The sequence below is a fragment of the Lontra canadensis genome, unplaced genomic scaffold (assembly GCF_010015895.1).
Source record: "Lontra canadensis isolate GAN:19392208 unplaced genomic scaffold, GSC_riverotter_1.0 scaffold25, whole genome shotgun sequence".
Taxonomy (NCBI): domain Eukaryota; kingdom Metazoa; phylum Chordata; class Mammalia; order Carnivora; family Mustelidae; genus Lontra; species Lontra canadensis.
Genome location: NW_022631019.1, coordinates 10,676,231 through 10,689,230, shown reverse-complemented (window position 1 = coordinate 10,689,230; position 13,000 = coordinate 10,676,231). Strand labels below are relative to the sequence as shown.

Here is a 13,000-nt window from a genome sequence, read left to right as displayed (position 1 = left end):
CGCGGCCATGCCAGGGCACTCGGCTAGTGTCTGCCCTCGCGCCCACCCTCTCCACGTGTCACTGCAGAGAGAAACGTTCTTTGGTTACCGCTGCAATCTCTATTCTTGAGAGAGTTGGCATATCAGGTTTTGCGTCCAATAATTTCTGGACATTTTTTTCCATTCTGACCGTCTTTAAGTCTAGATAGGATTCAGTCAGCGGGTCCTTATGATCTATAAAATAAATAATTGTAAGTCAAAAAAAAGGGTCAGGAAGAAGTTATTGCATATAATAATTACAGTTGCCGGGGCGGCTGTGGGTTAAGCCTCTGACTTCAGCTCACATCATGATCAGGGTCCTGGGATCGAGCCCCGTGCTGGGGTCCCCGCTTAGCCAGGAGTCTGCTGCTCCCTTTCCCTCTGCCTCTCCCCTCACCAGGTCATGCCCGCCACCTCTCTTAAATAAATAAAATATTAAGAAAAAAAATCACAGATGCTGTTTACTGGACCTTTCTGCAGGCCAGCGCTGATCTCCACCACTCTCCCTTGACAGGTGAGAAATAGGCCTAGACAGGTAAATGGTTTGTCCAAGGTCACACATAGCTAGTAGGCGGTTGGGGCCTCTCAGGAGCCAGTGCCGAGACACGGAAGGTGAACTCTCAGCCACAGGAACAAGGATGGAACTTGAACCCCGGCTTCTGGGTCCTAGCCCAGCACTAGCCCCAGCAGCAGGTGCAGTGTCTTGAGAATGCCATCCCTTCTAAACAGAGTATTCTAGGAGGTTCCCCAAGGCTGATCCTTGCACTGTTAGTCCATGACAAAGTTCCCACCAGGCCACAGCGAAATAAGAAAAAGGACAATGAGGTGAGTTTTTCATGAAATCCCATTTATTTAAGATCAAGGCTTGCCCTTGACTCTGAGATCATGCCTGCCATCTTTCCTTGTATTACAACGTCCTTTCGGTTATGAAGTGATAGGACAGAAGACGGTGGTCCTGGCCGGGTGTCAGTGCCCAGAGTGACCTCTAGAGCCTGGGGCTCAGGGATCTGAGCAGGGAGAGGGAGACCAGCAGGGAGAGCACTTACTTGATGAGCAGGCCTTCTCAAGCTCTTTAATTCGTGCACGCAGCTCAGACAAGGCCTTTTTCTGACGCTGAATGATTTCCTCATGTCGGGACCCTTTGCACTTGGCCCCTAGATCACTGAAGGATTGTTCCTGTAGCCAGAATGGTGCAGAGGACAGCTTTGTTAGGGGTCAGAATCTCTCTCTCCCTTATATTCCAAGAAACACGTACAACTCATGACTAGCAGAGACCCTGTCACTTAGTACCTTGGAAGCTACTGTAAGGGGAGTCAGCACAGAAGGAATTTAAATTTTTCATTTCAAATATAAAGTCACATCTAGGAAGATTTCCAACTCTCTTACCTACTTAGCATATCTATGAATAAAACCCCTCTGTGTTCCCTCCCCGTGTTTTATATTTTCTTCTAATATTCTTCTAAGCTTGGGTTTCCATTTGTTGTCATTTGGGTCTTGCCTCAGAATAATCACATCAAATTCTGCTCCAGGAGGGGCATTTTTAGATAAGAACACATGGTACTTTCTTCTTGACTGCCAATAAGGATGGCTCTTTAATATTTGCTAGGGGGAATTTGATAGATTGGCTCCCGGTTGGTCTGGAGAAAGGGAGACCTTCCTTTGAGACTTCTGGAGGTTCTACTGTCCAACAGAACTTTCCGGGATGAGGGGCGGGTTCCACTTCTTGCACTCTCCAATATGCCGGCCACCAGGCACAGAGCCAGCATAGAGCTTATGAAGGGCATAGACAAGGAGAGGTCTTCTCTCTCTTTTAAGGGTCATGTGCACCTTTCAGATTTAGAAGAATGGAAGGTTGCAACTTATGGAAAAATTCCCAGCGTCACAAAAATTTGCATACAGGGGTGTCTGGGTGACTCAGTTGGTTGAGTGTCTGACTCTTGATTTTGGCTCAGGTCATGATCTCAGGGTCCTGGGACTGTGCCCTGCATCGGGGTCCTCACTCAGTGGGGAGTCTGCATGAGGATTCTCTCTCTTCCTCTCCCTCTGCCCCTCCCCGCTGCTCTCTCTCTCTCAAATACATATTTTAAAAATTTGCATACAGATTCTGGAGGTTCAGGGCCCCCTGAGGCCCAGTAATAGACTCTATGTGTCACATGGGCTCTGTGAGAGCAAAGTCTTTTGTCTCCATTGGAGACTGTGGTGTTCCCAGGGCCCACACTGTGCCCGAGCTTAGTAGTTGGTTAACAATTATGGAGCCTGAATGAAATGAGGTCAGAAACAGGAGTGGGAAGGAGCTTGTTCCAGCTTTCCGGCTGGGACCAGGGCTCAGCAGCAAAAGGAAGGGGGTTCTCCACCCGTGGCTGCATTCAGTAGGACCTCACTTGACCCTGACACTGTCTTCAGCCTGCTGATAGTCTCCGTGGCTGGTCCACTCTTCTTGGGTTGATTCTACACTGACCCTGCTGTCTTTGAGGATGTATGTTTGTCCCGGAATGGGTGTGTGTGTGTGTGTGTATAAGAGTGTGGAGGGGAGGGGAGGGTCTACTGACCTGTGGGTGGGGCAGCCACAGCAGCAAGGCTCGGTGACAGCCGTTATTCTATCTGCAGAGTATGCCTGAGCTCGATGTGACCCTTACTCAGGGCTCTTCTGGGAATTTGTTTATTTAGAGAAGAAAATGGAGATTCTTTCTCATACAACTCTGAAGCCCTCTGACCCACTCTGGCTTAGGAAGCAGGAAGTGGCCTGAGTTTGGAAAGCCGATCTGAGAAAGAACAAATACTTTTTTCCTTTTATCTTGCAGCCTCCCTCCCCCATCCTCTCCAGTTAATGCTGCCTCATAGGGAAACTATAATCTCGGTGTCCCGTGGACAGTCTGTTCTAGCAAACTCGTGCAGAGTTGGAGGGAGTCTGGTGTGAGCAGGAGCCCTCTGCAGCCTCCTCTGTGCCCAGCCCTGGGCCTGGCATACAGCAGACACTCAGTGGTTGTTGGACGAGTGAACAAGTATGGGCTGGGTCCTGCGCAGAGAGCTTGGGAATCCGACAGGTCTGAGGCAGGAGCAAACCTCACTCCTGGCCCTGCAGAGCGCAGGGCTCGGGACTGCTGGGGTTGCCCCGAGCACCTTCAGCTTCTGTGAAGGTGCTCTGGACAGTGATGGTGCCAAGGACAGCTGGCTGGGCCGCCGAGCCCTCTCGTTCAAGCTGTGTGCGGCCCTGGCTCACTGCTGTTTGGCAGGGGAATGGCATCTTTGAGAAAGCAGGAAGGCAAGCTGACACATTTGGCCCTGTTTCCAAGTGAAAATCCAAAGCCCATTACTGAAATGCCCTGTTCTCCAGTTTCATAAAGCAAAGAGGAGAAGGATGTTCCTGGACTCCAGGAAAGCGGAGGCCTCGAGGAACCACTGCCCCCCGCAGTCAGCCTTCCTGGGACAACTGGAGGCATCACAGCCCCCGCTGCAGGGCAGAGTGGGAGGGCCACCTTCGGGGGCAGCGTGGTGAAGGCTGTTCTCACTCAGAGACACGCTCCCTGGGTTCCGTGCAGCTGAGACATCCAGGCGTGCAAAGGCTTCTGGGCAGGCACCCCGAGAGGAGCCACAAGACAGGCATGGAGCAGAACTGGTACAGTTCTTTGGGAAGATAGTCTGGCCCTATCATGCACAATTTGGGATGCCCTCTGCACCCAGCATTTTCACATCCGGGAATCTGTTCTACATACACACCCACAAGGACATTAACTATAACAGCATGGAAAGTAGACACAGCATCATCAATGTCCATCAACGGGGAACCCGGCGTGGACAAGAGGGAATGCAGTGAAATTCTATGTACCCAATTAAAAGAACAGAATGGCACTTTTATACTTACTAAAGAAGATGGCTTTTATACAGTGTTCAGTGGGAAAAAAATCACGTTGCAGAATATACGTGGCTTAATACCATTATTTTGCAAAAAGTTCTATTGAATAAACATGCATATATAGGTTGTGTGTGTTTTGTGCATAAATAAAATTTCTTTCTCTACAGCCCGATGTGGTGGTAGCTGTCATGACTCCTACTTTCCCCGACAAGCCAGCCAGCATACAATTATTTCCCTGGGGTCAGTGTTTCTGGGTGCAGGAGTCCCACCCCGGGATGGAACCCAGGCGGCCTGGAGCGGAGGCTGACCTTCGCACACTGCAGGGTCACGCCTGTATGAGGAGGGTGGGCAGTCTCTGTTAGGAAAAGGACTGCTGGTGCATAGTCACTGCCGATAGCTGTGACCTCCAGTGGCTGTGGGGGTGTGTGTGTAGGGGGACTACCACTGTTATCGTGTATATTTCCCATAAGCAAGCCACATTTTTGGAACTTAGAATGAAAATATTTTCAGAAGCAAAGACAGGCACTGTCAGGCTCTTTTTTAACACCACGCCCCTGCATGGCCAGGCCCCGGCGGTGCTCACCTCTTGACTGCTCAGGAGAATTTCCGTGTGGACCGGTTCTATCTGCACTGAGATGTCACACATCTTGGCCACATTCCTGGGCTTCTGTTCCTTCTCCTTATACAGCTGGACTCTGTGTTTCTCTTGGGAGGCCCTAGGGGAGAGAAGATGAGTCACTGGCCAGCAGAATGGCTGGCAACCTGAGGTTCCAGGAACCACAAGCGACCTTTGGAACCACTGGCAGAACAGAAAAAGGAACTCCATTTGTATAGGTCACTGAAGCCTTCAGGTCTTCGAGTGCCCTGCCCACAGATTTCTAGAGTACTTAGTTTCAGGGGACTTCTGAAATCATGACCAGGGCAGCAGACAACTGTCCACCCTTGTTCCCACAGTAAGTCTGCGGGACACCTGCTGGGGCATTTACTGGGGTCTCCACTGTGTGTCTGTTCTTTCTAACACTTTGTATGTGTCAACCCTTCTATTTCTCATCACAGTCCCATGAGCTGGGGGCTCTCGTTGCCTCACTTCAGAGGCAAGGAAGCGACACAAGCAATTTGCCCATGGTCATGAAGCTTGCCAGTGGAGGTGGCTGGCTTTGAATCCGGGCAGCCTGTGTCTTTAACCACCATGTGAATCTGTCTTGGCCAGGAGCCATGAGGCATATGAAGCTACAGGGTAGTCACAAGATGTGGATTTTACTCAACCTTTCTTGGAGAAAACATTCTTCTTATGTCAAAATAAGGATAAGTTGTGGATGAAACTGCAGTCACATACAGTTTTTAGCCTAATCCATGGAATGACAATGAAATTTCACATTTATTTTAAGCTGACTTCTTTTACCCCAGTTTATACATTTGTTCAATCAATATTTACAAAGTTCCCTCCGGGCCTGCCAGGCACTGTGTGAATGCTAGGGAGTCAACAGCAGGCAAGGTCTCTATGGGTGTCCTTACGGGGAAGGCAGACAGCTAAACAGGCCACAGCAGCCTGGCTGTGTGAGAGCGTTGGAGTGCAGGGGCTGAGAGACCCCGGGCAGTGTAGGAGCCCTTGGCTGTGTTTAGTGAGGGTAACGACGACGGGCTCCCTGAAGAAGGGGCATTAAGCTGAGACCTGTCCTCTGGAATACTTGGCAGGAATGCTTGAGAGGCACAGAACTAAGCAAACTGTTTTATTTATTTATTTATTTATTTATTTTTTAATTTTTTATTTTTTAACTTTTTTTTAAGATTTTATTTATTTATTTGACAGAGAGAGATCACAAGTAGACAGAGAGGCAGGCAGAGAGAGAGAGAGAGAGAGAGAGAGAGAGAGAAGCAGGCTCCCCGCTGAGCAGAGAGCCCGATGCGGGACTCGATCCCAGGACCCTGAGATCATGGCCTGAGCCGAAGGCAGCGGCTTAACCCACTGAGCCACCCAGGCGCCCCCACTCTGTTTTAAATGATAATGAAACACATGCTGTCCGTCCATCTGTCCATCCGTCTGTCTGTCCATCCATCTATTCATTCCTTCAACATTTACCCAGTGACCTCCATGTGCGAGGCCCCCTGGGCACTTCGGGGTGTCTGGGCTCCCTACACCAGGAGGGCCTTCCCACACACCTGAGCGTCTCCTTGAGGACCTCCAGCTCCCTGTCCTTCCTTTCCACCAGGCAGGTCAGCTGCGCCATCTTTTCCCTGAGCGCTCTCAGCTCGCTGCTTTGCTGCTGGACCAGCGCCACGTTCCGCTCCAGTTCCATCTTCTGCTTTTCATTAAGCTCCCCTGGGAGAGAAGGAAAGCTGGTGTGGGGGGGGTCACCTGCCTCGGGGCTTTGCCAGGGCCATAGCCAATTGGCCAGGCCTATAAGAACCATGCGGTGGGTCCCCCCTCCAGGAATTCTCATGGTGGTGGGCGGCGTTAGTGACAGCCATAGGGATCTTCCTGCGTCTTAGCAAATGACAGCAAATCTCTGCCTGACCCCGGCGTTCCAGAAGCTGTCAGGGCCCTGCCTCTGCGTCTGTGGCATTTCGGGGCTCCCTGGTTGACCTTCGGCTGTCTGCCTCTAGGTCTATTTGCCTAAGGGTGTTCTTTCTATGGCCTCTGGGGTCTGCTCGGCTCCTGGGTCTGCCAGGTGCATCAGCCTCCACCTGAGACAGGTGAGACTGGAATTCACAGCCCGGTTCCCTCACCCCTGCAGAATTCAGCTCCAGCTGCCCGCTTTGCCCCTGCCAGACAACACAGTGTTCTTTGCCTTCGTCCCTTTCCTGCCTCTGGTCCATTTCCACTGCTGCTAGTTCCCGGGATCACCTCTCAAATACACTGCCGGCAGCAGCAGCATGACCTCAGGGTCAGCCTCTGGCAAAACCCAAACGGAGACACCTACATCACCCCAAATTTTCATAGCAACCCTACAGGTGAGCTACTGGCCACACCCCAACTTCCCAGAGGCAGAAACAGGCTCGGAGATGTAAAGGCACTTGCCAAAACTCATGGGACTGAAAAAAATAGCAGATCAGGAATCGGGTCCAATGTCTCCCAATTCTAGAACTGGACCTGCTAGCCTCTCTACTCCACTTTCTCATATTTTAGTATGAAAACAATCACTCTTTGGGGTGCCTGGATGGCTCAGTCATTAATTGTCTGCCTTCGGCTTGGGTCATGATCCTGGGGTTCTGGGATCGAGTCCTGCATCGGGCTCCCTGCTCAGCGGGGAGCCTGCTTCTCCCTCTCCAGCGCCCCCATTTGTGTTCCCTCTCTCACTATCTCTTTCTGTCAAATAAATAAATAAAATCTTAAAAAAAAAATCAATCTGAAAAATTCAGCCATAAATGTCCTGGGGGCATTGAGAGTATAACTGTAGGGGGAGCAAATACCACTGAAGGTTTGGGGGTGCACAGGGGTTGAGATGGGCACAAGAGGAGTCTCCTCACCCTCCCTCCACTTCCCCAAACTGAGTTCTGTCTCCTGACTTCTGCCTGCCTGTGCCTTTTGGCTTGATGGAGGCTGGGGTTGGGAAGGGGAAGATGGCTGTAAGAAGCAAAAGAGGGGAGGCAGAAACAAAAGGACAGGGTTGGGTGGGGAGCAGAGAAAAAGAGCAAAGTGGGAACCTTCAACTAGACTGGTTCGTGGTCTTTGGTCCCCAGTGTAGATGGCTGCTGTGTCCAGCCAGCTCTAGGAAGCAGGCGTGTTGTAGGTGGTTTTATACCAGAGGAAGGGGAGGTGAGGAGAGAGTACCTTGTTCTAGGTCCCAGAGATGGGGGGTGCTGGGCTTTGTGCCTTCCCTCCCAGACTTTGCCTCCAGAGACAAATCCTCTGAGGCAAAAGGGGATTTTTTCCCAAAAAAGAAAGTTGCATTTCAACGCAGAGGTCTGAGCCCTCTGAGAATGGTCCCCGCGGCACCCTAATCGGGCATCTGTCCTGCTGACCAAGGTACAAATGCTCCAATGCTGTGACCACCCAGGAAAGCAGGTCAGCAGGATTTTTAACGCTAAGCTTTCTTAAGCCTGTTCTTTCCTTTCTCGAAGTGGGTCAGGAAATCAAGAGATGCAGGCAATCATACAAACCTCTCAGATCTGACATTCGGTTGTGAGCTTCTGTGAGGTTTTTCCTTAACCTCATGATGACCTCCTGCTGAGATAGGATTTCCTTCTGAGCGGTCAGCAGATCCCCTCTGAAACTCACAAAGACGGGCCAAGTCAGCTCACCTCAGGCCCCAGGATATCCCCAGTGCCTGGAAGGGGCCAGCTAGAATCACAAAGTGCTCCTCCTCCAGTGCGGGGCCTCGGGATACCAGTCCCAGCAAGGGGGAGAAGCATGCTCTTTAAAAATTCTCAAAGCAAAAATTCATTTCCATGTAAAAAAAAAAAAATTACAGGGAGATAAGACAGAGGATCCCAGCTGGGTTCAGTCTGAGGCTGAGCGATGACAAATAGTGGCTTACTTCACAAGCGATTAAGTTAAGGTACACCAAGGGGGTGTGACTTGCCCAGAGCCACACACCTGCAAGGGGCTGAGTTGGCATCTGAACAAAGAGCCACCCAGATCTTTCCATGACACCATCCTGACCTTCTAGAGGATAGAGAAATTCAGATGACAGCGAGAAGACCCCAGACTCGACTCCTTTTTTTCAGGTTCCGATTACGTGGCTGGAAGTGGGGGTTGGGGGGGTGGTCTCTGGCCCGGTGTGCACACACCCCTCAGGTACTCACATCAAGGTGTCACACACTTCATCTTTGACACTGCTGTCCATTGGAGGCATCGGTGGGGGGTCTCGCTGCATTACCTCCTCCTGGGCTGAATCAGAGGAGCCCGTGAATGTCATTATAGTCTGCAAGCAACCACTGCTCTCCTTCCCAGGGGCTTATAAACACATTTGCATCTTTTCCAACTTAGCCACCCTCCCTACAGCCTGCCACCTTCTCTGCCTAATGAGCCCCACCATGGGTTCTGTGGGACAGGATGGGACCCCTCATGCATGAGCTCATGAAATCTTTCCAGCTACTCAATGAACAAGGGATCATGAACTCCACTTATAGGGGAGGAAAGGGGAATAGGAGGGACAGAACCTGGCAGTTCTGGGAAACTGAGTCTCGCTCCATGCCTGGGCCATGGTGCTCTCTTCCTCCTGGGTCACCTGTCAGGGCCATCATTTGATGAACAGCAGGGACCCAACCTGGCCTGTCCATACGGAATCCCCAGTGCCTAGAATAAGCTTGGGACCTAACAGATGCTCAACAAAGAGTGATGAGTGAATGAAAGCATGAGGTGAGCCCTGCCAGCTTGTCAGCTGGCTGGAGAGCAGGACCATGTTTCCCAATCAGGGCTGAGTTTGCCCCCCTACCCCCAAGGGGACACCTGGCAATGCCTAAAGATGTTTCTGGTAGTCACACTGGGGTGGGGAGTGCTGCTGGCATTCAGGAAGCCGAGGCTGAGCAACCCTGGCCCGAGACCTCAACTTCCAGAACTCTCCCCCAAGAGCTCAGCATCTCCGCAGTACACAGCGTCGCCTTGGTCATTTAGGGCGAGTATGTGCTCACAACCCTGAGTTCTTTTCTTAGCCCCTTTTGGATTTCTTTTTAAAGCTGGTTATGAAAAGCTGTTAGACAAAGTCGCAAACTCCAGAGGGCAAAAAGAAAGGCTCTGCACGGGATGTTTTCATGTGGAAAAGACACTCAGCGGCAGGTCGCTTTGTCGCCCCTGGCAGCCTGGGCGTCTCTGCTGGCTCACTGGCTTGGCACAAAGGACATCCCGTCCAGTTGTTGTGACCTCTGTCTAACCTGGGCCTCAAGGGCCCCTAACCTTGTTGTGTCATGGGAAGAAAATGGTGTCCCAGGGAAAAATGGAGCATTCAAGCGAGGTGCGGCCTTTTCTGGCCCATCATCAGCATATGGGGGGGACCCACGGGATAATCAGGACCTGCCCTGAACGCTCTGATTTCTGCAGCTTCTCTTTGGACTGACCTAGGTCGCTGTCCTTCAATGTTGCAATCTCTCCTTCTATTTTTTTATGGTGCTCGGTCACTTTTTGGAGTCTTTCTTCGAGGCTCACGATCGTCTGGGAGTGCTGTTTGATTTGCTCCTTATATTCCCTGATTTCTGTTTCAAATCCATGTTTCTGGGAGTCCTGTTCTTCCTGGAGGGCCTTCACTGTGTGCTGTTGCAGCTGTATCCGCTCCTCCATGATGAGCTGGGGAAGCAGGGAAGTCATTAGCACGGTCTCGGGAGCTGGGCATGATGCCAAAGATGACAATATCAGTATGCCCCCTTTACAGCCACAGGCATGGAACTGGACCCATCTCAGGGCCTTTGCACGTACTGTTCCCTCTGCCCGGTACTCTCCTCCTCCCAGCTCCTTGCATGGCTGACTCCTTCTCGTGTTTCATGTCTCAAGTCCAATGTCACCTCCTGAGAGAAGCCCTTCCGGGACTGCCTGTCTAGAGAAGCAGACTGAGACACTTTCTATTCCATCTTCTGCTTTCTTTTTCCATGACGTGCTTATCACCATCTGAACGATCTTATTTCTTTATTTACCATTCCCACTAGAATGGGAGCTCCAGGAGCGCAGAAACTTACTTTTCCTTATTTACCAATGTACCCTCAGCACCAGTGCCTACATCCCTGCCACAGTACCTAGGCCTAAATGCTCGATAAGTATTTGCTGACTTAAAGAATGAACACTTTTAAAAGAAAAAGAGAATGAATTTGTATTTCTTTCTTTAATTTCTTTTTATTTTTTAAAGTAAGTGCCATGCCCAGCTTGAAGGCCAACGTGGGGCTTGAACTCATGACCCTGAGATCAAGACGGAGCTGAGATCGAGAGTCATATGCTTAACCGACTAAGCTACCCAGTCACCCCAAATTTCTATTTCTTAAAAGTGAAAATTCCCAATCATCACCGAGAGGGGAGCTGGACCCCTTCCCGCAGCTGCCCTGTCCTTCCTGAGGCTCTTCTTGGGGCTTCTCAATGCTCATCCTTGCTCCCCTCCTACTTCTCCGACCACTCCTTCCCGGCTCTCCTGACACCAGACTCCTGCTCCTTATTCCTGGATGACATGTTGGGCCGCAGCCCCCGATCCTGAAACCCAGGCCCACACACCGTTTTAGTGATCATGCCTCCTCTACACTGAGATGTCTTATCTTGCTTTCTCCCCCAAATCTACTGGACCACCAAAAGTCTGGGGCACATTTGGACTTTGCTGCCCCACCCTCGTCTCAGTCTGAATTCTTTCCCCAGAAGACAGACCCTCCCCGATAAAAGCCACTCTGACCTCCATATTCCTGTCACCATGTCACCCACAGGCCATCCACACCCTGGGTGCCCGGGCTCGAAGCCCAGCCCCTCCCTCTCCTTGGTGCTCATGTCCCCTCCATCAGTTTTCAACTCCTGCCATTTCTCTTGTGTCTGTCCTTACGGCCACTCCTTCCTGCCCGCTCCTGTGCCACCCTGAGTCTGCAGCTCCTTATGACTCCGGCCATAGACACAGCCACCATGTGCCACAGCCCAAGCTGGCCTCTCCAACTCCAGTCCCTCTCACATTCACTTTGTGCATTTCGGCCAGATGAGTCCTCATGACGTCCTTGCCCACAGACCTTTTGGTTGAATGTATGGATAAATGTGTACAGTATTGAGCCCTGATGGTGGAGGGCCTTGAATGCCGAGCTAAAATTTTAAAACATTATCTTAAAAGTCTGCAGAATAGTCACTGATTACCAAGGTCTGGGGCTGCTCAGTCCCTCAGTCTGATCCTGTGAGGACCCTGTATTACAACATCTTAGAATGCCTGGAGAGAGAGTACTGTAGCCTCTGTTTGCCTTTCCTTTGAGACCAGTGCTTCTCAATAAAGGGTGATTTTGCCCCCAAAAGGACATTTGGTGAAATCTGAAGACACTGTGGGCTGACATGTGTGGAGGGAGGATGCTACTAGCATTGAGCAGGTAGAGACCTGGGGCGATGTTATGCACCCTGCGATACACAGGACGGCTGTGCACGAGAAAGGGTGATCCAGCCTGGGGCACCAGCAGCAGCCAGGCTGAGAGCCCCTGGTCTAAGTCATGGGTCCTCCCAGCATTGTGATCCTTCATTGAGGGAAAGACTCTCCTGTCCCCAGAAGGCACCAACTCACCATTTTTGCCTTGGTGGTTTCCAGTTCAGCTAACGTTTCATTTAATTTCATGCTGAGGTTCTCTGCTCTTAGGCTCTCAGCCGTCTTGCTTTTCTGAGTCTCTTCTACCATGGCCAGTGCATCATTTAATTTATTATTCAAAACGCCTTCTTTTTGCACTTTTAAGTCTATTTCCTGGACAAACAGCAAACATCAAATTAACAATAATTTGGGAATGAGTATCTACCTTAGCTGTCCCCGTCCCGGCCCCCTGTTTTCAGAGAGGAGGTGAATTCTATTCTGTTAATGTCCCTTTTTCAGCGCAAACTCCATGCTTTCTCTGGAAGGTTCCAATTGTCATAGAGCTCTCTTTTCTCTCCAGCTGAGGCTGTCTCCTTGTGATTTCTGGTCTCTGAGCTCAGTTCTGTCACCTGGAGTGCACTGAGTAAGTTTTATTTCTCTTTTATGAGGCAGCCCTTTAAATATTTGAGGAGGGCTGTCATGTCTCTCTCTAAATCTATTTTCCAGGATAAATGTGCCGAGCTCCCTCACCCTTTCGCCCCAGGATCTGCCTTCAGCACCCTTCCCTGCATCCCTCCCTGGCTTCGGCGGGAAGGCCTCCCTGCTTCCCTCTGGGCTGCAGCAAGGTCGACCTTGCGCACTTCGTCCCTCCTCCTGGATCCACTCTGCCAGCCCTGGACTCCCCAGATTCTACTCTCCTCCAGGAGCCCCTCCTCAGACCACAAAGAATAGAAGCTTTGTGACTGGTCCTGGGTGGGTGGGGGGGCCTTCATGAACTTTACTTACTTGACTTTATTTTTATTTTTTAAACATTATTTATTTGAGCGAGTGAGAGCGCGCGCTCATGAGCGGGGTGGAGTGTGGAGGGGCAGAGGGAGAAGCAGTCTCCCGCTGAGTAGGGACCCTGATGCAGGTCCCTCGGATCATGAGCTGAAGGCAGATGCATAACCGTCTGAGTCAGCCAGGCGCC

The 13,000-nt window shown here is 50.9% G+C and overlaps 1 protein-coding gene across 1 annotated transcript in view; it reads right to left on the bottom strand.

Annotated features, from left to right (window-relative positions):
• FHAD1 (forkhead associated phosphopeptide binding domain 1) overlaps nt 1–13,000 on the bottom strand; it is a 128,356-nt gene that overhangs the window by 15,519 nt on the left and 99,837 nt on the right. Inside the window, exons 21-28 of the mRNA XM_032863473.1 lie at nt 12,031–12,204; nt 9,869–10,094; nt 8,618–8,702; nt 7,973–8,079; nt 6,032–6,191; nt 4,455–4,587; nt 1,065–1,194; nt 89–213 (exon numbers count right to left, since the gene is read on the bottom strand). Of these exons, the coding sequence (XP_032719364.1) occupies nt 89–213; nt 1,065–1,194; nt 4,455–4,587; nt 6,032–6,191; nt 7,973–8,079; nt 8,618–8,702; nt 9,869–10,094; nt 12,031–12,204 (1,140 nt within the window). The remainder of the gene's footprint in view (nt 1–88; nt 214–1,064; nt 1,195–4,454; nt 4,588–6,031; nt 6,192–7,972; nt 8,080–8,617; nt 8,703–9,868; nt 10,095–12,030; nt 12,205–13,000) is intronic.